At 34.4% G+C, this 24,013-nt stretch overlaps 1 protein-coding gene across 1 annotated transcript; it reads right to left on the bottom strand.

Moving 5' to 3' along the window:
- Window positions 1-7,043: 7,043 nt before the first annotated feature.
- LOC145558594 (AP-2 complex subunit alpha-1-like) lies at window positions 7,044-23,540 on the bottom strand. The gene is made up of 27 exons (XM_081619883.1): window positions 23,086-23,540; window positions 18,708-18,839; window positions 18,245-18,370; window positions 17,684-17,746; window positions 17,507-17,604; window positions 17,110-17,317; window positions 16,452-16,523; window positions 16,290-16,382; window positions 15,798-15,899; window positions 15,562-15,659; window positions 14,549-14,630; window positions 14,313-14,401; window positions 13,277-13,382; window positions 13,114-13,179; window positions 12,124-12,230; window positions 11,931-12,035; window positions 11,727-11,847; window positions 11,449-11,631; window positions 11,097-11,339; window positions 9,936-10,016; window positions 9,571-9,735; window positions 9,355-9,441; window positions 9,134-9,259; window positions 8,237-8,317; window positions 8,090-8,161; window positions 7,806-7,885; window positions 7,044-7,734 (listed from the first exon to the last, which is right to left on the bottom strand). Exons 1-27 carry the CDS (start codon window positions 23,215-23,217, stop codon window positions 7,593-7,595), a joined length of 3,060 nt encoding a protein of 1,019 aa, XP_081476009.1. The 5' UTR covers window positions 23,218-23,540; the 3' UTR covers window positions 7,044-7,592.
- Between the last annotated feature and the right edge of the window lie 473 nt (window positions 23,541-24,013).

Genomic DNA, 24,013 nt, shown 5'->3' with positions numbered 1-24,013 from the left:
CAAGCAAAATATGAACATATGCTTAGGTTCCCTAAAAGTGAACACAAACTTTTTCAGAAAGTGAACATAGGCATAAAATATATGAACACAGGCTTTTCATAATAGATATATGAACATAGGCATGCTTTTCAGCAAGTGAACATAGACATATGAACACATGCACTTCAAACAGTGAACATAACCATTCAAAATATGAACATATTAATTGTTTTCCTTAGTGGATGCATAAAGAATATGAACAGTAAATTTCACTAATTAACAGAAAATGTTTGAAGAGCAGAGTTTCGAAAAATTCAGATAAAAATTCACATAAATTTGGACAAAATCAGAGAAAATTTACCTTTTCTTAGGATGATCATGTTGATTTTGCATCTCTTCTCGTATATCCATTATTGATTTTTCAGTTTTTAGTAAAGTAAAATCATGTAGAGGAGAGAGAATGAAGTTTGGTGAGAGAAAATCAGAGAAATTAATTGCAGAAATTTTTTAAAAATTAATGAGAGAGAAGTAAAATGACTCTTTTTTAATATATATATATATATATATATATATATATATATATATATATATATATATATATATACATATATATATATATACATATATATATATATATACATATATATATATATATATATATATACATATATATATATATATATATATATATATATATATATATATATTTATACTTATCGAAAGCCAAAATATGGCGGTTGGGAAGTGGGTAGCATTTTCTTTTGGATGAGTTTTGCAACTGGCGTCCAAAGGGAAGGAAGCTAGAGCAAAAGAGTCGCCAACAAGTTTTAGGAACTTGTAAACCGTTCACAGGGTGAAGGTTACACTCCTTAACGATCCAAGATATCGTTAACTCCAATAGGTCTGAAACCATGACTGGAAGTTGGGGGATGAAGGTACAAATCCAACCTAAAAGAGATTGAACCTGCCCTAATAATAAACCTATACTTTATTCTGATCGTATTCATGTGCGCTTTCTGACTAACATGCAATCAATAGGTTTAACCCTAAACCTGTTTAATCTATGTTGGTTGAATATTAATGCACAAACAAATCTATTATAGGCGATCACTTGAATTATAACCATATTAACCCTAACAAGATTATTAATTGTCTTATTAAGCGTGATTACAAGTACAAATTCCCTTTAAACATGCATAAAAGGTGTGATCAAGCAATAAATATCAAGAAACATAACAATAATATTCATAATAATCATAACAATTATAAAAATAATCATAATCATAATTATAATCATGTTAAAGCATAATAATAGCAAGATCCTAGGCATGATACTAACAAGATTAATAACAAACCCTAGCATGTCACTAAGCATCAATGTAACACCCCCGATTTACTAGCTATTAATAAACAATAAATAAAGGGAAAATAAACAACTTTTAAATAAAATTGCGGAAGCATACACCTAAATCGGAGGTATTACCGCCACACTCGACAACTTGTCAAGTGTTAAGGCTTACAAAAATCCCAATAATTACAACCCAATAAATCTAAGTGAGCTATTTATACAACTTTTCAAACTCGATATAAAAAATACTAATCGATCACTTGAGCTCCTTTAGCTACGATCACTTGATTAACCTGCTCAAACAATCTTGACTGCTCATCATTAAGGACAAATTCCAAAATAGATCGTCACAGGGCCACCATAAGAAAAATACATGGCCGCAAACACAAATAGCACAACAAAACAATACACACGTCAGCAAAAAGCTGAGTAATCACCACTTATCATAACACAAAGAATAATAGAATAATTAACACTACTAGCTCAATTAAACAATGTAGTTCAAAACTACATTACACATTGTACTATGAAAATAACCTTTATCAACTCAACCTCGAATAAGAATACAAACCTTTATTCAATCTACTCATATAACCCACAAGTGTGCCATGCTCGTTGTTTTATACCTAGCCTTGGACATGGGTAATTCGAATAAAACCAACAAGTATAAAAACTTGAATACTCCCAATAACTAGAAAACACTTTGAACTAGACCACATACGGGTCAATTCCCACTGTAGGGGACCATAGAAAAATAAATAATAAAGATTGTACCTCATTCTTAACTCATGATTATTACCCTTTTACCAACAAGTTAAGGACTAAGTTATATAACGCCGAGCCTCAAACCAAGAACAAAATAATAATTCTCAACCTTTTAATCTCATACATTGATCAAATAATTATTCATAAACAATCTCAACAATGGCACATGTTCCCAAATGACATAATAATTCGATTCATAAGTATCTCAACTCTTAGGGAAATAATACTAATAACCCAAATATAATCAAATCTCAACCCAAAAATAACACTCTGCATTAACAATCTTAAAACCTCGATAAAACAATACTCCCTATAGAAACAACAATAAAAACCTAACATAATAACACAATCAAATAATAAGACACTTAAATCATACTTCGTATAATACAAAACACTAATTAGTAATACATCTTGATCATACAAATAACAACGAATCATAAAATTTACATATAATAATATAGAGTAAGATCAATGTAAACAAATTAATCAAACAATTCCAAGATGATAAATCGTATGATTACATAAAATAAATAATACAATCAAATTATAAACAAACGATCTAAGGGTTGATAGTGTGATTACCTTCCAACTAGTTACAATCGAACCACAACATTCAAGACAAAATATGTGCACTGACGTTGAAATTTGTGGGCTTTGATTTTGCAAATCCAATGAGTTTGGAGAATTAAATATTGTATGGAGATTGGAGAATAATAATGAAAGAAAGACTTTAATGAAAAATCAAGTTTTGGGGTTGGATCATGGAAGTCATCACGCACAAAAGAGATTCATACGGATTTTTTTTTATATATTTTTTTAAATAAAATATCTTTTGAGAATTAAGAATATTTTTAGGGTTTAAAATTGTTTATATACGTTTTGAATTGTACAGTGCTATTTAAACAAGATAGGGTTTTAAAACTCTAAAAAAATATGAGACTAGAAAAGTTAGGTAATAAATAAAAATAAACTATATTTTTATAAAATATATTATATAAAATCATAAAATATTCGGGTATTACAATCTACCCTCCTTAAAACAAGTTTCGTCCCCGAAACTTAAAATAGAAAATTTTAGGGTATTACAATCTACCCTCCTTAAAACAAGTTTCGTCCCGAAACTTAAAGTAGAAAATTTTAGGGTATTACAATCAAAGATCAAATATATAGCCCTAACATGATACTAACATGAATATTAAGAAAGACAATAAAAGGCATCGCAGGAATCATAAGCATATTTGATATTACAACCTTTTCCCTAAACATAATACTACCTCCGGTCCAAATTACTCGCAACTTTGGGGTATTATTTGTGAGATATAAAATATTCCAAAGTTGCGAGTAATTTGGACCGGAGGTAGTAGTAGAAATCATTGTTGTCATTCAAAACATCAAGCATCCTAACATGATACTAGGAATCAAAATAGGAACCTAGACATGATTTCTATATCATAATAGCAATGCAAACAATTAAAGCACTTATTTGGATGTCTCGTATCTCTTTCTAATAACAAAATACACACGTTAATAACTTCAAGGAAAATATAAAACAAAACAATTAAATTAAATAATTGAAATAGAGATTTGGGACCAAATCCTCAGAAATTAAACCTTTCACGTCTAGAGCGAAGGCAACTTCGAACTATGTTAGGTGTTTTTATATAGTATTTTACCCCCGTCCCTTGGTCATAATTAGTAGTGTTTTTGGCTCTTTAGAGCCACTTTTATTACTAATTGGTGTTTTCTAGTGTTTTCGTAGATTTGGTTGACTTTTGCAGGGATTTATGCTTTTGGAGTATTTTCCCGAGATATTTTGGAGCAATCACGAACATTGGAGAAGCACGACCAGATTCTATAGCCCAGGGCCGGTTAGAGCCATCGAACCGGTGATTAAGGGCTCGGTATAGGTGATACCGGGGCATTTGGACCGAGTATTCAAGACCGGAAGAGGAAATCCAGATTGGCCCGAAGAGTTGGAGCCCAATCGAAGTCCAAATAGTGGCCCAAATGAGCCGCCGGGCCAAAAAGGCTGGCGCCCAGAGGCGCGCCCGGCCGGGCGGGAGAATCTTAGGCTGGCGCCCGGTGACGCGCCCGGCCGGGCGTGAGATTAGTAGTAAGGATAAAAAGGCGCGCCCGATCGGGCGGTGCCTCGCCCGATCGGGCGCGTGTTATTGTTAGGAGACGCTTAACGTCGTTTTAATTTGTTTTTAGTTTAGGATTTTTGTACGGAGTATAAATACTCCTCCGTAATACGATTTTAGGATCTCTTCTTCTCACTTTTTACACTTTCTTTACTCTCTTAATTATTCTCTTAGATTTCTTTTCTCTTAAACCTTTGTTCTTAATTCTACACTTAATTCCAGATTTATTTTGGTAACGATTTCTCTTCTCTTAATCTTAGTTATTTACTTTATTCTTTTTATCATGTCTTGCTTTATTACTTAGATAAGTTTAGATTTAATTATGTGTGAGTAGTTTTATTTCTAGGGTTTGTGGGGATCCATAAATAATATGAAGGGGTAATTTATTGTTGTTAATTATCAATGCTAGATTAATTTCCTATTGATTGATTTAATGCTCTGTGACTAGATTAGGCCTGATCTTTTATGCATGAGTTTGACAATATTGATTCGAGATTCGACAGATGAGAATTGATGTTTAGGTCTAGTTTCAATAGGCAGGTTAATTTATAAATGGTTAAGTCAAGATTCGAAAGATGAGATTTAATACCGGTAAATTAATTCTGTGATTGTAATACGTAGCGAAAGCCCTTTATGATCTGATTAATTTATGCATTGATGATTGATTATTATGTTTTACCCTGCAATATTATTTATTGGTGAACCTATGCCCTAGGCCTTTTATTCATTGTTTCTCCTCCTACTTTTATTCTTTCCCACTTTTACTCTTAGTAGTTTAGTTTCCTTCGATTATTATATTTTGGTTACTTTATAATCTAGATTATATTAATTAATTAGGAATAGAAAGACTCGTTTCTCTGTGGATTCGACCCTACTTCCCTATCTATATTAGTTAGAGGATTTAGGAATTACTTTTGATTAGGGGATACGACTTTACCCTGTCATCTAGATCTTGTGAATGCGGAATTTTGTATGAGAAAAGCTAGTTTAGAAAAGAGAGAGAGAGAATATTAAGAATTTCTTGATGAGAGTTGGTGATTAGAGAGATGAGAAGAATTGATGAGGATTGATGATTGAAAACGGAGGTTTTAGGAGGCTATTTATAAAGAAAATCAGCCGGATATGATAAAAAACGAATCAGAGTTTCGAAAAGAATAAAACATGACGTTGTCGCCAAACACGCGCTTGTCGCCAGACGACAAAGCTGTCGTACGGTGCTGCAAACAGTTTTCCACGCGTTTTCATATTTTGATAAGATTTAGGCGTACAAGAGGGTAAAACTGTATTTTCCTTAAAAACACTTCTTTTATTCTAATTAAAACTCTTAAAAGTCAATTTATCAATGCTAATTAAATTAGGATTCAAAAGAACGTTCTAGAAGATTCTAGAAAACTATAATCAATCCTAATCGCATTAGGAATGATAAATCAATAACAGCCCCTCCTCTAGATCATTGGGCCGCATATAAAGATCAAACCGGGCCCAGTTTAGTAATTTGGCCATAACTTCCTCTTTATTCATCGGAATTGGGCTTATAATATATCATTGGAAAACTTTTTTCGAACCCGACCCAACTACACCATTATTGGACCCTTGCCATGGACCAAACTAAACTGAATTGGCTGTTTTCTTAAAATAGGTTTTAAAAACACAGAGAAAGAAAAGAAATAAAAACTAACCGCAACACTAGACTTTCCACACTTTCACTTCATTCGATTATGTTTTGACGTGAAAGGTACTCATCACTGGGCTTGATTTTGGGAAGACACAAATGGGTGTCTACAGGATGCATGTAAGACCAATTGTGTTGATCCTTTTTTTTTTCTTTTTTTTTTTGAAGGGAACTCTTGATCCCATATTAGCCTTTTATTTTCTCTCTATTCTTTTCTGTTTTTATAAGAGACTTAAAAATCGTAATATTAAAAAATACCCTATAAAGGCTATAATGGTGAGCTCTTTCGTCTTTTATTGAGATCCCTAACAAGTATCAACAAATTTTGAATTAAGTTCACAAGAAGCCTTCTACAATCATTCAGTCTAGATTTGTCAAAAAATTTGTTATGTTAAGGAGAGCTTCTCACTAGATTCAATGATGTTGCAATTTGCAAGCATGTTAAACAACCAAATACAAATGGAGTTTTTTATAGAAATATTGAATAGCAACTAGAGTTGATAAGCAAAACAAGAAGTATATTAAGTACACAAACATATAATTTAAATGTTTAGAGATCATTAGATGATCTTATAGATAGCTAGATCTACCATAGCTAGATACATGTGCAAAGCCAAGAAAGCGCTCTGCAATCTCCCCATTTTTTCTTTAAGCACACTGCAGAAGTGCAAACAAATAGCAGTTTGCTGCCTTATCTTAAAGACCACAACTGAAGGAGAACATACATTTTGAAAATTGATTTGATGGATCACATATGTGCCAACTCTACCAAGTTACCTAATTGATCTAAAGTTATCTCAAATTGTTCAATGTACAATATAGGGCCCTACCACCAGAACTCTTTACGAGTCAACCCAGCCCAGGTTAGCAGACTAGACAATTTGCGAGAGCAATGAAAAGATAAGATAATCCCATCCCCAAATTGTTACTAGAAAATATACCCAATAGTTTTTGTTTAATGATAAAACCACCTTCAGTATTCAAAAAGCACGTCATTCTTTGGAAGGTAACAGATGAAACACAATGGCCAAAATAATTATGCCTTAATTTTTTATTTATTAGTTGAATCCTTTAGCTATTATAGGCACCTCACGAACACAAAATAAAATTTTGGATAAAACTCCTTTTAGCATTGATCTACAATATCAAACAGTAATAGATAATATATTTCGTACCAACAATGTTGCTAAGGTTAATTTTGCTGGTTACAACTCTATGGTTGGCAATAATAAAGAAATATATTTCACTCTAATTCTCTATTTCCAATTACAACACCCTTTCTCACCCAAAAATTGAGGGGCAAAAAAAAAAAAAAAAGAAAAAAAAAAAAAACCCGCACGACAGTTCTTATACAAGCTAAGTACTACAATATTACAGGAACCAACACCAATAATGCACCCTAAATGGAAAAAATGATAAACAAAATCAAGAGGGGGAGAACTAAGCTGAAAGAAATCTCACCAAAGCACCTTGAAGAAAGAATCCTATCCCCGACGCCCCCCTCTTCCCCTTTTATATCCAATGATGTAGCTGACCACAAATTAGCTCATTCTCAATTCCGCCAGCCCTGGCATGATGGTGTTTAATATCACTTCTTTGCTCATTAGATGAATCGAGGCTTGGCTGTAAATCAATTGTACATGTATATTACGAAGAGATCATCTAAACACATTAGCTGCAACCTTTATCACAGCAAGCCGGCAAGAATAGCTCCAGGATCCGTCAATGCTGCCACGGGGCTAGTAGGCTGTGGAGGTGCTGGTGCAGTTGGCCCTCCTCGGGGAGTTGCTGGGATGGCAATTAATTGTTCCTTGACATATTCTTTCAGCCTGTAAAACAGTACCAGTGAGTATCTGCCAGTTCTAAGTTAAATGTTAATAATCTCATGCTACAAACATACTCGAAAGTCAGTGTGGGATCTCCAGTGGCAACTGTCATACGCAGCTGAGTTCTGTCTGCAGGATCAGTTTCTATCCTAATCTGTATATCATGGAAAAAGTGTCAATTGAATTGCCGGATAGGAAACTAAAGCTGACAAAGCTGCAAGTACCCTTGAGCATTAAAAAATTGAACACGAGGGGTGGAGGGGGCAGGGGAAAATTTGTTGTCAACGAGCCCAGAAAAAAGGGTCTTGAATCTGGAATAGAATCAACGAATAATAAAACAAGCACATGGAAATCATACCAAACATAGCATGGCCCTTGTATGTTCTGAATAATATGTTGCGCTTGCCACTAGATTATTAGGATTTGGATCCTGGAACGCAAAACAAAATAAATAATAACGCCCTATGGAAGACAGAGTTCAGCTAAAAAGAGTTTAGGAACTTACAAGTCCAGAACAAACCATCAAGTGATAGCTATTGAACAGATTTACCATCTCCATTAATGGCATAGGTCTAACGCCCCTCACCTGTAATAATATTCATCAAAAGGGTTAAACGAAATAAAGTTAAAACAGTAAATGAATTATCTTTATCTGCTTTCCAAAATGATCTATTCTGTGGGGGAAGGGGGGAGGGAAGTGGTGGTGGAAGGGGCACTGTAGAATGTAGAAACAAAAAACATCTGCTTGTCAAAGACCCGGTAACAGACAGCACATGGTCATTTCTACAATTGTACAGGGATCATGTCATACAGAGTAACTCTTCTCCTACATATCACATAGAGTAGTGATAAAGAATGTTAAATTTTAGAGAATTATCTATCAATATGCTCCAACCAAACAGGGGAAAAAAACCACTGGAAAGTCAGACTTCTAAAGAAGCTCCTATATAGTAACCATATACAATGGCTTTACAGTTTTTAGAATCAATTGCATTATTATGCAGTGATAGCAAAGTAGCAAACTGTTTTGTCTGTTTTTCAGTTACTATACTAGTAAATTAACTTTATCAAAGTTATAAAATCAAAGATAGCAAGACACACACCCCCCCCCCCCCCCCCCCCCCTTTTTTTTTTTTTTTTTTCTTATCAGATATGCATTCTGTTTAAACACTACTCATACTACATTAAATCAATTCACATGGAATCTTCACTTCGAAAATTAACGAGATTCCAGGTAACCTAATCCTAGAAACTCAGCCCCAAAATGTAAGGGAATTTAAGTGTTGGCTATATAAATATTATGTGAAACCTTATCCATTCAGTTTAGCTGAAATCAAGTATAGTTAAAGTTTGCCAGGAAACAGTAAAATAACATAAAGAAAAACTCTGTTTGAAAGCGTACCACTTCCTGAAGCTTCAAAGGTGGTCCTGAAAGTGATCTCCATTGAGGGAAAAATTCTTCTGCAGAGATGGATATTGGCTGCATGAACTTGTTCAAGACAGCAGGAAGACGGAGTTTCACATTCACCTGTGGTTCAGGGGTGAATTTTTACAAATTTTGATCTTCACAAACTATCGCATATTCCAAAACATATTGGATAGATAAGAATCAAGTAAATGTACCATGGAGGTTGCAAACTTGTATGAGAAGTCAAGAACAGCAACATCCCTACTTGGACGGAGATTCACAATTTCAAGTGGGCATTGCACCTAGGAATCGTAACAACACAAAAGAACATATGTTTCTGGTTGTCAACAACTAGGTGCTAGATAATTATTGAGAGAATAAAGACAATATAGGACAAATTCTGAAAGCAGTGAATTATGATTTAAGATCACCTGAGCCCGTGGAGGAATAGTCTCAGGTACCAGTGAAATGTCCATTTTCAGATGGGCAGGAGGCAAGATTACTGCTTGAACTGAATCAAGTGGAGCAGTATTCTTGTTTCCCAAGAAAAGGACCATGCGACCCTGATGGGCTCGCCAATCTGCTTTAGTTCCAATCTGTTAAAAAGGAATATCAGTCAGCTTAAGTCTAGAGTCCTAAAGGCCTAATGATTATCCAATCTGTTAAAAAGGAATATCAGTCAGCTTAAGTCAAGAGTCCTTAAGTCTGCTTTATTTTTTTTTTTTTTTTTTTTTTTTTGGCCATTGAACATGCAATAATATAGAACTAAAGGGAGCTTTAGACCAAAATTTCCAACCTGAATGTAAGGATCCTCGTATAGTACACCACTATCCTTGAGGCACAAGTTCAGGTATCTTTCAGCAATACTACCTATGGGCTGCATGAAAAAAACATAGAAATAGCCAATCAGTTATCAAGGCTATAGTTAGCGAAAAGGCATATCTAAATCCAAAGACAGAACAGAAGGCTCAGGATATGTTATTAGCAGAGTTGCTCATAAAGCAATAGTTCTAGGAACACACAAACAGACACACACACTGCACACACACACACACGCGCGCACGCACACGCACAGGGCAGATTTGTTTGCTACTTTTGTTAATGGTATAATCTCAAGCCCATTTGGGACCATATATCACATTTTTAGGAAATCATTTCCACTCTTTTTACATATTGTATCTATGAAGTATCTGGACAAACATTGAAGTATCATGTAAGGACTTTGTAGCCTTGTGGGAGTGTCACTTTATATGATCTTTCCCTCTCTTTTTACATTTATCACAACGAAGAGTGTGGATGAACAATTGAACACTATAACTATAGTATTGGATAAGGACTCTGTAACCTTGAGGGAGAGTCAAATGTCTGAGTAGGATATAAAACCAAACAATCAGGTGGCGCAGGAACTACTTTTTTTTTTAGAACTAGCAGCTCAGGAACTACTCTTTACCAGCATTTCCAAACAAAAATTAAAAAAAAAAAAGAAAAAAGGATATATTAAAAAATAGGCAACATATAAAGGATATAAACTGAAAAAGAAGCTGAGTGTTTCAAAGTTGCAGTCCTTGCAGATAAACAAAGCCTTATGCTGGGTCTTACTTCCTCCGTTCCAAATCAAATGACACGTTTCTTTTATCATGTTTGCCAATACAAAAATTCAATCGAATATATCTTTACTTATACTATTGTAAAAAATACTAAAAATTGAATATAATTAAGTACACATTAAAACAAATCTAACAAACTACCACATGACTATTTTTTATTTTTTTTTTAATTTTATATCTATAAATCACAAATGTTGGTCAAAGCAAAGTTTAATCAAAAGTCAAAACGTGTCATCTAATTTGAAACGAAGGAATTATAAGATATAGAATGATGCTAGCTGTCAACCAAGTGAATAATATATTTTGTTTCACAATTTATTAGATCTAAGCAGCATGCAGAGACTCGATACCTGAACAGTATTCATTTGCTCATCTACTGGTGTAAGTGCCAAAGCATCCACTTCAGTTGAAGAAGCTTCAGCTCCTGGCACCCCTTCTAGCTCTGATTGCGCGGATGCACCTGGAGGACCCTCTATAGCAAGAGGACCCAAAAGATCACCAAGAAGATCAGGAGATGGAGCAGCCTGTTGGGCATCCACTTCACTCAAAGTCCCATTGGATTGAGGTAGTGCACTTTGTGTACCTTGATGATCCTATTATTTAAAAGGTTCAACAGTGTTAAACTATATATAGCTAAATATAAAAGAGTATTTGAAGGCTAAAAGAAATGAGAAAAGCAAGCTTTCATTGGAACTTTCTAACCGTATCAGTGCTCATGCTAGGTACTTTTACAAGGGTAAGCGGTACTGCCGGAGGGGTTTCATTGACAGGTTGTTGATCAGTAACGACAAGGGCATTTGATGTCTGTTGCTGCGCCCGTAACTTGATAGCACTTTGCTCAGCAGCATCAATGTCAGCATCCTCAGCTTTTTTAATTAGAGCAGACTGGATACACAGGCCAATGTCAGCATCAAGATTGGATTCTCTCACAATAGAAAACGTATTTTGATATCGCAGAGCGAAAAAAAAAAAGCATGTACCTGTCGCTCAGGGAACTTGGGCATTTCGGCCATTATATCCACCAAAGAAGCTCCTTTCTTACTCAATGTGAGATACTCTACAGCACGTTGCTGTATTTCTGCATCGATGCAACTCTCATATCTGAAATACAAAAGAAAAGTCACAAACTCGAACTTTCCAGGAAAATTTAAAGTTAACCAAAATTTAATTATTCAACCACTCACTTGCGGAACACTGCCCAAATCAAATTCTGTAATTCTGAATCTTGAGGTTGAGCGTGTGTTAAAATCTTAGCATATGTTGAAAGCAGTATTGGAATAGTGGAAGTTCTGAAAATATATCCTCCTTCAGAATTATGATACAAAGGCACATTGATGACAAATAAACATAAGAGAAAACAAGGTTGAGTTTTCTTACGATACAGTAGGAAGCTTTTCATGAATAAGGCTAAAAAGTTCCTTGGGACTGCAACCAGGCCTTCTGGCCAAAAGGTGACCAAACTCTCCAAGTATATATGCACTGACCTGACGGAAGAAGCCATAAGACATTTAAGTTCTCTTTTCAGCAAGAAGTTGTTCTTTAAAATGAAGGGAGTCAAGGAGAAAGGGGAGACAAAAATAGATGTCATTTACTCCTTTCATCCCTAATACTCAATCTTTCTTTAACAGATGTCCCAAAATAATCTTATTAGCACACATCTCTCTCTCTCTGAATGTCAAGTATCCTATATGTCCAGATTTTGAATAAATTGACAATCACATGCTATGATCTACCTATGTTATAGACTTAACATTTTAAACCATTTGTAACAAACCCTATATGCACCTTAAGGATGGATTTCTTTCGCCTTAAAAAAAGTTTCAGAAGAAGTTCAGATAAGGTGATATAACCTCTACCCAACCTAGATAAGTTTGAATAATTTTAAGACATAGAAGTAATAAAAGAGAGATAGTAACAGGTAAAATCCAAAAATCAAATGTGTTCAAGGGGAGGAAGGAGTGCAGCAGTAGTACTAGTAATAGTGAATACTTAGGATCAGAGTCAGGAGAGAAAAAGGTGCTTTTTATTGTAGATAAGTAAGCTTTAAATTAGAAAGGTGTACAACAAAATTTTACTAAAAATTTCCCTGAAATCCTGTATGGATCTTACATAGCAAGAACTGATAGATCGTTCAAACTTCAAAGGTCAAACGACCCTAATTTCTACAAGCATATCAGAAGCTGAATATGTTGAGCTCTTTTACAATTAGAATACTCTTGTCAGTTGAGAAATGAAAAAAAAAAAACTATTAAGTTCTCCACAGTGCACTAATCCAGAAAATTCTATGTAACGACATCTTCAAGGAACAAAAAGACCTCTCTTTCTATTCACTTTTCTTCTATTTTAGTTGGCTATCAGAAAACACACCTTAACCATTGTCTCGTGTATAGCAGGTTTGTCAAGATATTCCCGGGCCTTCACTGCTGCATATGACTGACAATATATAATTTAAATAAAATTAACTCTATGTCCATAAAAAATGATGCCCAACCAAATGCTAACAGCAAAGGAAATGTAATGCAATGCTTACTTGCAAATCTTCATTGTTTGTAACAAATTGCACCACGCGGAACCATATGTCATCACTAACAAAATCACCTGCCTTATCAATCAACTGAAGGATCACATCCACATACCTAAATAAATTTCAAAAGAAAACAGAGGCTTAAATTTGACAGCATATCACTGCATCCAGCCAGTCCTAAGGAATTGTAAAGAAGTTAAGAAACTGGATTGAATATGTATTGAATCACGACAGAGAAAAAACACCTATATGCACCATACACAACTACAGATTATGAACCTTGTATATGTAATATGTTCACACCAGCATCATATCAATGACTGTGCTGAGTTAGACATTTCCAACATTCATTAACCTAGTCCAAATACAAAAAGAATGACACACCATGGCCTTCAGCTAATCAAAAATCTCTCAATTTTAAGTAAAAGGAAAAGGCGATCATCTTGTGTCGATGGGAAAAAATAAATACAAGAAGGCTTCCTGAGTTGATTATCTGGCCCCAATTCAACAGGATTTATCGAAGAATTAATTGTTTTAAATAGTAAAAGGTAAACTGAATTTAAATTGCTTCAGTCAAAATCAAAGAAAAAGTACTCTCACGGTAATATACTAATGTCAAAGGAGAAAGCATAAGTAAGAACTGAAATAAAAGTGTACTCTAATTCTACATGACATCTTCCAATGATAATCCTTAACCAAGTTGCTATTAGCCTAATACTTAGCAATAATCCAATGAAAATATAAATTTCTGATTTATGATAAACTTCTAGAAAAAGCAACCTTCTGAAAAATCAAGTTTTCACCAAGCAGTAAAAAAAAAAAAAAAAAAAAAGCTATGAAAACAACTCCAAAATCTCTAGCCTCGACTTTTGCTTGACAAGACACCATATATTGCTCAAACCCTTCATCTGTTGGATGTCTATTTACAACCTCAGTTCACTTAAACTGCATCTTTCCCTTTTAGAGTATCATTCCACCTAAAATCCCTATTATATAATGCTTTGTAAGATCATTTAGATGACAGAATAAAGAGAGGCCTAACCATGACAAGTCAGGCGCAAACTTCTCCGCAAGTATGGCAGCTTTCAGAGCCAATTCTTCCCGCATGGCAAATTCCGCTGTACTGAGATACTGATAAAAGGAGTTGAAAAAGGCTTCAGAATGATATTTGAGCATGAGTTTTTGAGCAAGTTGGTGTTCAAGGTTAATTGCTGGTTTATTGAATCAATATACATTAGCTAATGAGAACAGAATCAAAGGTATTAAAAATATTCAAACCTGTAATAATTCCTCAACAATGTCCTTCGCATTTGAAACATCACACATTCCATACAGCAAATCAAGAGCACGCCTCCGTATGCTGGCAGGATAAGAAATTTTATTAAGCACTTTTCTTCATAATTGAAAAAGAAAACGTGTCCTCGTGATGGTATTTTTTAACACTGTTCTTTTAGGAGTACTTTTTTTCTTGGGGAGTACTTTCAATCATTTAGCCCCTTCCCCCCCCACACAGCCCCCACCAAAAAAACAAGGTGAAGGAACAAAATGCACATCTAAGAATCACAACTATGTAACATGGTCCAATGGTATAGGCTTTAAGCTTCATAGATGCATTTTAAGAGAAAGTGAATGCATACAAAATACTCTGAATTAACCAAGGAACATAAAAATTATAGAGTCAGATATCACAAGCTTGTACTAAGGCAAAGAAACAGCAAAGGTTGGATTGGAGTTCTTCTATAGTTTTTTTTTTTATTTTTTTATTTTTTATTTTTTTTTGCATTGCTGTTATCATTATACTTCCTCCGTTTTCTTTTACTTGCAACACTTTCCTAAAAAGGAAATGTCACAATACTTGCAACACACTATAAAAGGAAAGTTACTTTAGAGAAAAACTATACTATTTTCCTTATTTAAAGCACATGGCCCACTAAATTACACTCCTAACAACCACTCATCCCATTTTAAAGTATATTATATCATGTGAACCCCACATTTCTTAAATACCGTGAAAAAGTGTGTGTTGCATCTAAAAGAAAACGGAGGAAGTATAAATATACTTGCAGACTGCACTGGTTAGCAAAGAAATAATAAAAAATATCCCTAAGTTGATTAGAATGACGTCTTCCATCTGATATAGTGAAGAAATCATTGCACTTAATTTCACAGCACTGAAAGCAGGCAGTAACAATCAGATGAAAGCAAATTGGCAGCCAGCCAATATTGCACACAACAGGAAAAAGAGGTAAAGGGCGGAACAGAGAGGGTAAATAAACTCATTGAAGATCAACCTGATATCAGGATCCTTCAGTGAGGTAATGATCTGAGCTTGATGCCTTTTAATGATGTCTTGCACATCTGTAACCATCAACATTCGGGTCATATTTTCCTACAACACAACAATTCCAAGCATATATGACGTTAGAAAAGCACAACGAGCTCATTTAGAGCTTGACTGGAGCCACCCTTAAGAGTTTAAGTTCATACATAAAGAAAAGAATTACAAACTACAGGTCACAGGACTTACCAAGCCAAGGTATCGTATGTTTGGCTCACGAACAGCAATAAACTTCCCAAGCAGAGCAACACATTGCGACATCATTTCTTTCTCAGCATCAAGATGCATAACCTGTTGTAGAGAAAAGTCAGAAAAGACAACGAAAAGAGAAGAATCAACTATTAATTCTCAACAGATAGCAGTAATTTGATTCGTAACAGGTAACATATATTCTAAATTACAATACATGTTTCATTTTTTTTGACAGCCAAATTACAATATATGTTCATGTTGACCTTTTTACTTATTAATAAAATTAAAGCTTCACAGACATCAAAGTTTCATACGGTAGGGTAAGCCATACACCCTTTTTAGCTGTCATTAGTACGTCAATCTTTGTGAGCTAAACGCACAGATACTAGTAATAGAATCAAGTAATAGAAAAGCAAAGGTAATCTGAAATTCTGAATGCACTTTCCCACAACTTTGGCTACAATCTATGTTAGTAAAAAAGATGCTTACAAGGGCAAGGGCTTCAAAGAGAACAGCGTGTGAAGCATTGTTCTTGTTTACGTTTTTAACAACATCAGTACCCATTAATATCCGTTGCAAAACCTACAAAAAGAAGAAGATATCAGATCAATCATATAAGGAATGGGCTCAAACTCGTCATTAGATACTAACCTCAAATAATGATCTCCGGGTATTTGGATCCTCTATAGTAGGAAAATATTGAAGGGCCCTCATAGCCTTAACCTGAACCAAGTTAACAACAATAATCAACAGAAAAATTAGATACTTTATTTTTACAATTTTAAAGCGTATGCATAAATGTCTTCAAATATGTATTTTAAGAAAGTTGATATTGTGAAACTAGATATTGAGAAGAATTAAATAATATCTCACATGAGTAAGTTATCTCTTATATATATCAAGAGTGTTTTTATTCCATTTTCATTGGAATCTATAGAGATTCTGAATAGGACTATCAATTAGAGCCAAAGGACTGAAGGAGTAGCACATAAAACCAGGTCCCAAGGAAAAGGACACCCCACAGAAAATCTAAATCCTACCAATTAGAGCTAATCTTGTACTTGCCGACAGAATATTACAACAGATCCAGTATCAAACAATTAGTAATATTAGCTACCAGAGACCTTTACTGGAAGAGAGAACTCATAGAAGACTAAGCAAGAAGGCTAGAGGCTAGAAAAAGGAAGACAGTAAAGCAATGGCGCAGGCCGGAGGCTGAAGAGAGCGAGAAAACAGCTATCGCCAGTTAGAAAGCTGTCCCCTTGGTTTTATAGATTATACATTTTTAAAAAAAAAATTGAAGACGAACCTGAACCCAGGGAGATGGGATGCCATAGTATGTGTACTCCTGTGGAACATCCTGGTTTCTAGCAAGTCTTTCCAAGATTTTGACACATTTGGGAACACAACTCCAGTATGCATCATAATTATTCGATACTAAAGCAACCAGCAGGCTCATAACAGCTGTTAGAACACCTAAATCACGTTCATCTAAAAGTTGCGCCATTCGGTCTGACCTGATAATATGAAAATATAAGTGTTATGAACAGGCAATAAAAAATAATCACTTTCCAATCTCCCTGCACCCCTGAATTCAATTAGAAGATTTTGATAGAATTTTTTTAAAATTTCTACACAAATCCACAAAGATAGAACAAAGGATAGATAGAAAGGACAGGTAAAGAGGATCCTGGGAAGGGGCATACCAGCCATCTACGTTTACAACATCTGGATTTTTCCTATACAACCGAAGGAGGCATAGAGCAGCTTTCTTCCTCACAAGAGGCCTGCAACTGCTTGACATCTTAAGAGAAAGTAACAGTCAAAACAAGAACTTGGAACACCACCAAGCTGAAGATGCAGAAATTTTAATTGCATTTTACCAGTAGCTTCTGCACATCAGGTGCCAAAGATTCTGCAAATTCCCTACCGCCAATATTCCCAACCTGCATAGAAACAACATAAATCAACATTAACAAAAAAAAATAAAAATAAAAAGACAACTCAGATATTCAGTTATCTGATTTAGCTTTATAAAATTCCTTGGGTATCCTACCCTTTACAAATTTTCATAAACTTTCTCTTACTTTATTCACCTTTTCCTTACACCCACCCACATAATATCACTTTTTATACTGATCTTATATCCGAATCTACTTTTCGGGATCCAATCTACTATTAGATTCCTCAACCAAACACCCTCATGAAAGAATTTATAGTCTACTCCAAGGAAGTAGTTTGGCATTGCTCGTATAAAACTATTAATATATTATTTGAAACAGCATGCAAGAGTGCAGATAAAAGATGTATCTAATGCAGACAGAAGCCCCAGCATTCTGTTGAAGACTAGAATTGAACCCAAAATGGAACCCTTAACAGAAAGCCAATAAAATTGTAAATTATGGCAAAAACATAAATTAAATACTGCAAGGTAAGCAACATACCAAGGTCAAGGCAAGACACTGGAAAGTTTCATTGCGTCCAATAATATCATTGCGTACGGTATTAATAGCTAGCCGTAAGAAATCATGATTCTCATTGAGTAAAGATGATGTCACAATATAACCAACCTGCAGCCATAAAGAACCAGATCAGTCATCAACAAAGTGGCTCAAAGAATCAGCAGTTTATTGTAAAAAGCATACAAATAATGTGGTCAGCTTGAAACCAAATCATACATGGGCCTTAATGAGTGAGGCTATACCCTACAATATCTAAAAGAAGACATAAAAATAATACAAACAATTCAACATGCTTACTTGAATGCAAATATAATTACTATTTAGTTCCTCCTACTAAACCATGAATGAAAACCAATAATTTTATCAGACTGACTGAATACACAATATAATAATTTTGCAGGCTGCAGAAAGTATACAAGAAGGAATAAAGAGAAGACAAGATTACCTGCTTTTCTGGATATTTTGGTGCAGATATCAGAGAAACAGCTTCCATGTGACCAAAATCAACATCATAACCAAGCATATATATGTAAAGCATTTTCCAAACATATTTCTTCTTCTCATATGGAGATATAACCTATCAAAGCAAACATATTATGAGATCAAAACAACTACCTACAAATTTTAAAAAGGGGGTAGCTCAAATTTAGACATGTGACATGCTGACATGCTTAAGGATAAAAGTTAAAATGAACAGGTTGTGACTGAAAATTCTTTTATCATGAACAAACAAAAGAGCAGGGTGGTTGATGAAAAATTAACTACATTATCAAATAAAGAAAGTAGGGTGGGAAATGGATTCCACTTTGACCCAAAAGATGCCGCCTCATATGCAAAACCCTTTTTAAGCTAATGATAATATGATGTGCTGTGCTTGTATCATCAGTCTGATGATTGACATCAACTAGGAAGCAAGAGTGAAGCTACACTGTATAATATGGATAAAGTGAACCCAGTTGGTTGTTGATAATGACCCAAAATCTTATTTGAATCTAATAAATAAAATACTTCCTCTGGCCCCCCTAATATTGCAACATGTTGAATTTTACGCTTTCCAACACAAGTTTAACCAATAATGTACAAATTAAGACGAACCTAACAATATCTCACAAGGCTATATATTTCCTCACGTATAAATCACAATTGATAGTCAAAGGAAAGTGGGTGAATAGTGTAAACTCCAGCTTTTAGACAAAATTGAACTCCATTCAAATCAACCTTAAAATTTTTTGACAAGGGATGCACTTTATAGAAAAAAATAACATAGATAAAACCAAATAGAGTAAAATTTGGAAGTTGGACACATACATCATCTTTAAATCTTTGAAAAGAATTAATATGTATGAGACATTATTAAATTGTAAAGTTAAAACAATAGCAGTCACCTGAGAACAAAACGTCAATACCCAAGAATCAACCACTGCATTTTATTCACCTGCCTCCGCAAACAAAAGCCCCAAAAATTGTCTTCTTGATATGATGGAAAATACTTTATAATTGGTAGCTCTAATATTTTTTAATTAAATCAAAATTTGGAAAATTAGGTCAATTAAAAACTAGATACAAATCTACATGCCTCCCCACCCCCATATGAGTGCTAACCAGCTAACCCGACCCATTTTTGCACCCAAATTGGTGTCAGATTATAGCACACAAGTACAGTGGCCAGCAAAGAAGTGATGGGGTTGGAACTAGATTCATATACCTTGTGTTTGTATGTTGTCCGCGATTGATTTTTTTTTTTTTTTTTTTTTTTTCTTTTATTTGACATCTAGAGGTTTGCTATGAGCCACACCCATCTCCCCTGAACCCCATACTTTGTGGCTTTGAGGTATGAGTTTAGAAAATGGAATTCTCTTAAACAAGCATTAGGTATAGCCGTATAGGTTTTACTCATTCCAAACTCATACCTCATACCTAATATCTATAAATCAAACACCCCCTAAATATTTGCACAAAGATTCCTTGAAGTAGTTTAAAAAATCACAATCAATGCAAACTACTACAATACATGAATACTAAACTTAGCAGCTAGCAATGATAGGCAATAAGATCATAAAATATATAAACAAATAAAATAAAAATTGTTAGTTAAAATGGAATGTAGTCAGAACTCAAAAGAATAAAAGGACAATACCAAAAAATAAGAAATAAATGTATAACACTTAAAAATGGATAAAAGGGCCAAGTATACAACAAACCGGGGCCATTGGGAATATAAAAATAAAGAAATCAAAGCTAGCATAGAATCAGCCATTTACATAGGCTTTGATGAAAATTAATAATGATGATAAAGTGGCTCTAAATGCTATTGCTGGCTTTGCTGCTACTATAAAGAGCATCTGGAGAATTAGAAACAACTAGCTTTGAAAATAATCTGCCACGAGGGCTGAGATTCTTGAAAAGCACATTCAATATCATTACTTGGAATATATTATTTTACAAAAAATTAGTTCTTTGATAGAAAGAAAGGCAAATAGTAGGATAGAGAGAGGTTTTTGCAATTGTAAACAAGATGAAATTTAGCATGTTTTGGCCTTGACAAGGCCTGCTAGTTGGGTGGGAGCATGAGTATTGGTGAGAGGTCCTTCCTAGAATGTTAGTTAACCACTGTCATTTGCTTTAGGTTGTAAAAAAGGCTTGGATTAAGCACTGGAAAAATACTTTATCCATTCCCCTAATATTGCAACAATTACCATTTTAGGAAGTTTCACCTTTCATTAATACTACAACATTTTCCTATTTGCACATGCTTTCGCTTTATCTCTCTCCTCGTCACAAGAGCCTCTTATTTCTTTCTATCTCTCTCCTCATCTTAAAATCTGAGCCTTCACTCCATGTTGCAATATCGGGGGAACCGAGAAAGTTTAATTGCTTACCAAAAACTTGATGACACAATTACATTGTTTGGAGGGATGAAAAGGATAAATACCCTGAAAATTTCTCATGTTACTTAAAACCTAGCCACCTAAACAAAGAAGATCATCTTAAGCATTAGAATCCTATTATGATATAGATTATATCCATCAATTTTTCCAAAATCAAATTCAAAAAGGGGGCCTAATGCTCTCCTTGATAGCAAAAAGATTGACAACTATCATGAGATTACTTGACCCTTTCGGCCTTTCAAAGACACCATTCATCATCAAAAATAGATTTAATTAATGGCCACCTAAAGACAGATGATCATCTTAACCACTAAAATCCTATTGTGATACATCTCCTATCCTTTAAATCCTCAACATCTACTCTAAAATGAGGAGAAAACAAGAAACCCTAAGAAATCTGATAGATCAACTACTGGAAATTACAAAAGACACTATCTTTACATCGGAATAAACCATAGAACCACACTAATAACAGATATGACTTTTGCCCCCAACTCCCAAGTCACATGATGGATCCATCTTTGCACTATTTATTCAGTTATTCCTAACTCTTTCACAACTGATTGTTGTTTGGCAAAATGCAAATGCCAATCTTCCAAAACTAAAGATTAACGACAAAGATTCAGCAATTAGATCTTAACTGGTAGAAATAAAATCCTCAGTATCCCACAAGATTCTCCCCATATTTCTCAATTCACATTCTCCCAATTAGATCTTAACTGGTAGAAATTAAAAATGCCCCATGAAATTCAGCAAATTTGTATTTTAGCATATGCTGCCAGTAAGAGGGGGAATAAGCCTAGCCCTTACCTAGAATATATTGGATGAAGATGAAGCTAGTAACTACAGACTCACTTTTCTGCCTGCCACTCTTTTAAGTCTCCCTAAACAGCTCTAGAGTTCTTCTCATAATGTAAACCCGAGTTAAATTTTGTTTCTCAAAGCACGTAGTTGAAATCTAAGGGCATTGTAATCCCTCCGTTTGGAATTTATCGTCTCACTGTAAGTTTGTAATAAAAAAATCAAATAAATTTTATACTTACCATAATCTATATAAACCCATTATAATAGTTATCTCCTTCTCTACACCTCCCAACAAAGTATGTTTGAAAACCTACCATAATCTTTTTCTATTTATATCTTAAAAAATTAAACATTTTGTTCAAGACGTTCCAAAAAGTATGCACGAGTTTATTTCTAAAAGGAGGGAATGTGCAATACATACACTACTCGAATTCACATGTCATCATCAACACACTAAATCTGAAGTGTTTATAGAGCTCAATTTCCAGGGTCCTGTCTACATCTTTGCCCCCTTTCTATCGCGCTGGTCACAATTTTCGACTAACTAAAGAGTAATTAAGGGTTCGTTTGGCATCACTGTGGTTTTCTGTTTTTTGGTTTTTAAAAGTATATTATATATGTCACATAATGAATCAAAAATTATTTAGACTTATTAAAATCATGATGATTTTGAAAACTGACAATAGAAAAGTGAAAACAACTTTTTCTTGTTTCCCGTTTTGGTTTTTAGTTTTCAAAAAAACAGGAAACTGAAAACAAAAAATGATGCCAAACAAGCCCTAAGTGATCTAATCCCTGAATATCAGCAACACGGCTTGAAAAATACCAAAATCTATGAATACCAACTCTATACATTCTAGTTTCCCCAAACATTTCTATTGTTCAAGCATCACTAAGAATCAACGAAAGATGAGCAATCAAGATCAAAACATTCAGGCATCAGTGCCGACTTTCACCACCGCCTCTACAAAATTGACAATTCACTATTCTACAATTAAAAATTCCCCAAATTGAGCTCAAATTCGAACAATTTACACCAAATTGAACAACATTACACATCAAAATCACTAAACTAACTGCACATAATATCAAAACAATCAAAACAAATTACAAAAATAAAAAAACCCTAACCTTATCATTTTTAAATTTGGTACGAATATTGCCGAGCTCCTTATCGATCCTAAGACGTTCTTGTTCTTTGTTCTGGCAATTACGAATGTCGCTAATGAAGACGGAGAGACCTCTCATGCCGGAAAGCGCCATGGAAGCTCAGATCCAAGGAATAGATAGAAAAATGGAGGAAACCTAATCTGCGAATTGTCGACGGTTTTTCTCTCTCCTCAAGAGAGATCGGAGTGGAGTGTAATGGAGGAGAGAGAAAAAGGAGGATCGTAGGAGATGGAATTGCAGTGAAGAAGGAACAACAATGGAGGTTTGAAGAAGGAGATGACAATGGAGGACTGTGATCTAGAGAGAGAAAGGGGGAGGAGAGAGAAAATTTGGAAATTTTGGGAAAAAATGGGCCGTCGGACAGAGAAGAGAAGAGAAGAGTATGAGCCTTGGAGGAGACTTTTTTTCACTTTTTTAAAAAACTTGTTCCCAATAGTCTCACCTTAGCATCATTTCATTGGTTTTCTTATTTTTACCATGTCCATAATTTCAAAAAAAAAAAAAAAAAAACTATTGAATTTTGTTCAAAAAAAATGTATATATTGAATTAATAAAAGGAAATACTTCGTCTATGTAGCTCGGATAATGCCCGAATTAGTCTGTTAGGGGGAAGTAATTGATTAATAAATAAATTAATTTTTCAAAAAAAAATAATCACTTATCCTATTCAACTTAATTTAAGTGGAAATTTTTCCAAAAAAAAAAAAAGACAAGTGTAATAAGAAATTATAACTATTTTTTTCAATAAAAAAGAAATTATAACTATATGTAGTTATGATTAGGGGTGTGCAAAAATGGACCTGGACCGGAAAACCGACCGGACCGGAATTGGCCCGGACCGGTTGATTCCGATCTTCGGTCCTCACAAATTAGGGATTCTGGGTTTTCG

Source organism: Chenopodium album, chromosome 9, assembly GCF_948465745.1.
Source record: "Chenopodium album chromosome 9, dcCheAlbu1.1, whole genome shotgun sequence".
In the NCBI taxonomy this organism is placed as follows: Eukaryota; Viridiplantae; Streptophyta; class Magnoliopsida; order Caryophyllales; family Amaranthaceae; genus Chenopodium; species Chenopodium album.
Note: the sequence above shows the minus strand (reverse complement) of the source record. Positions and strands in the feature narration are given on the sequence as shown.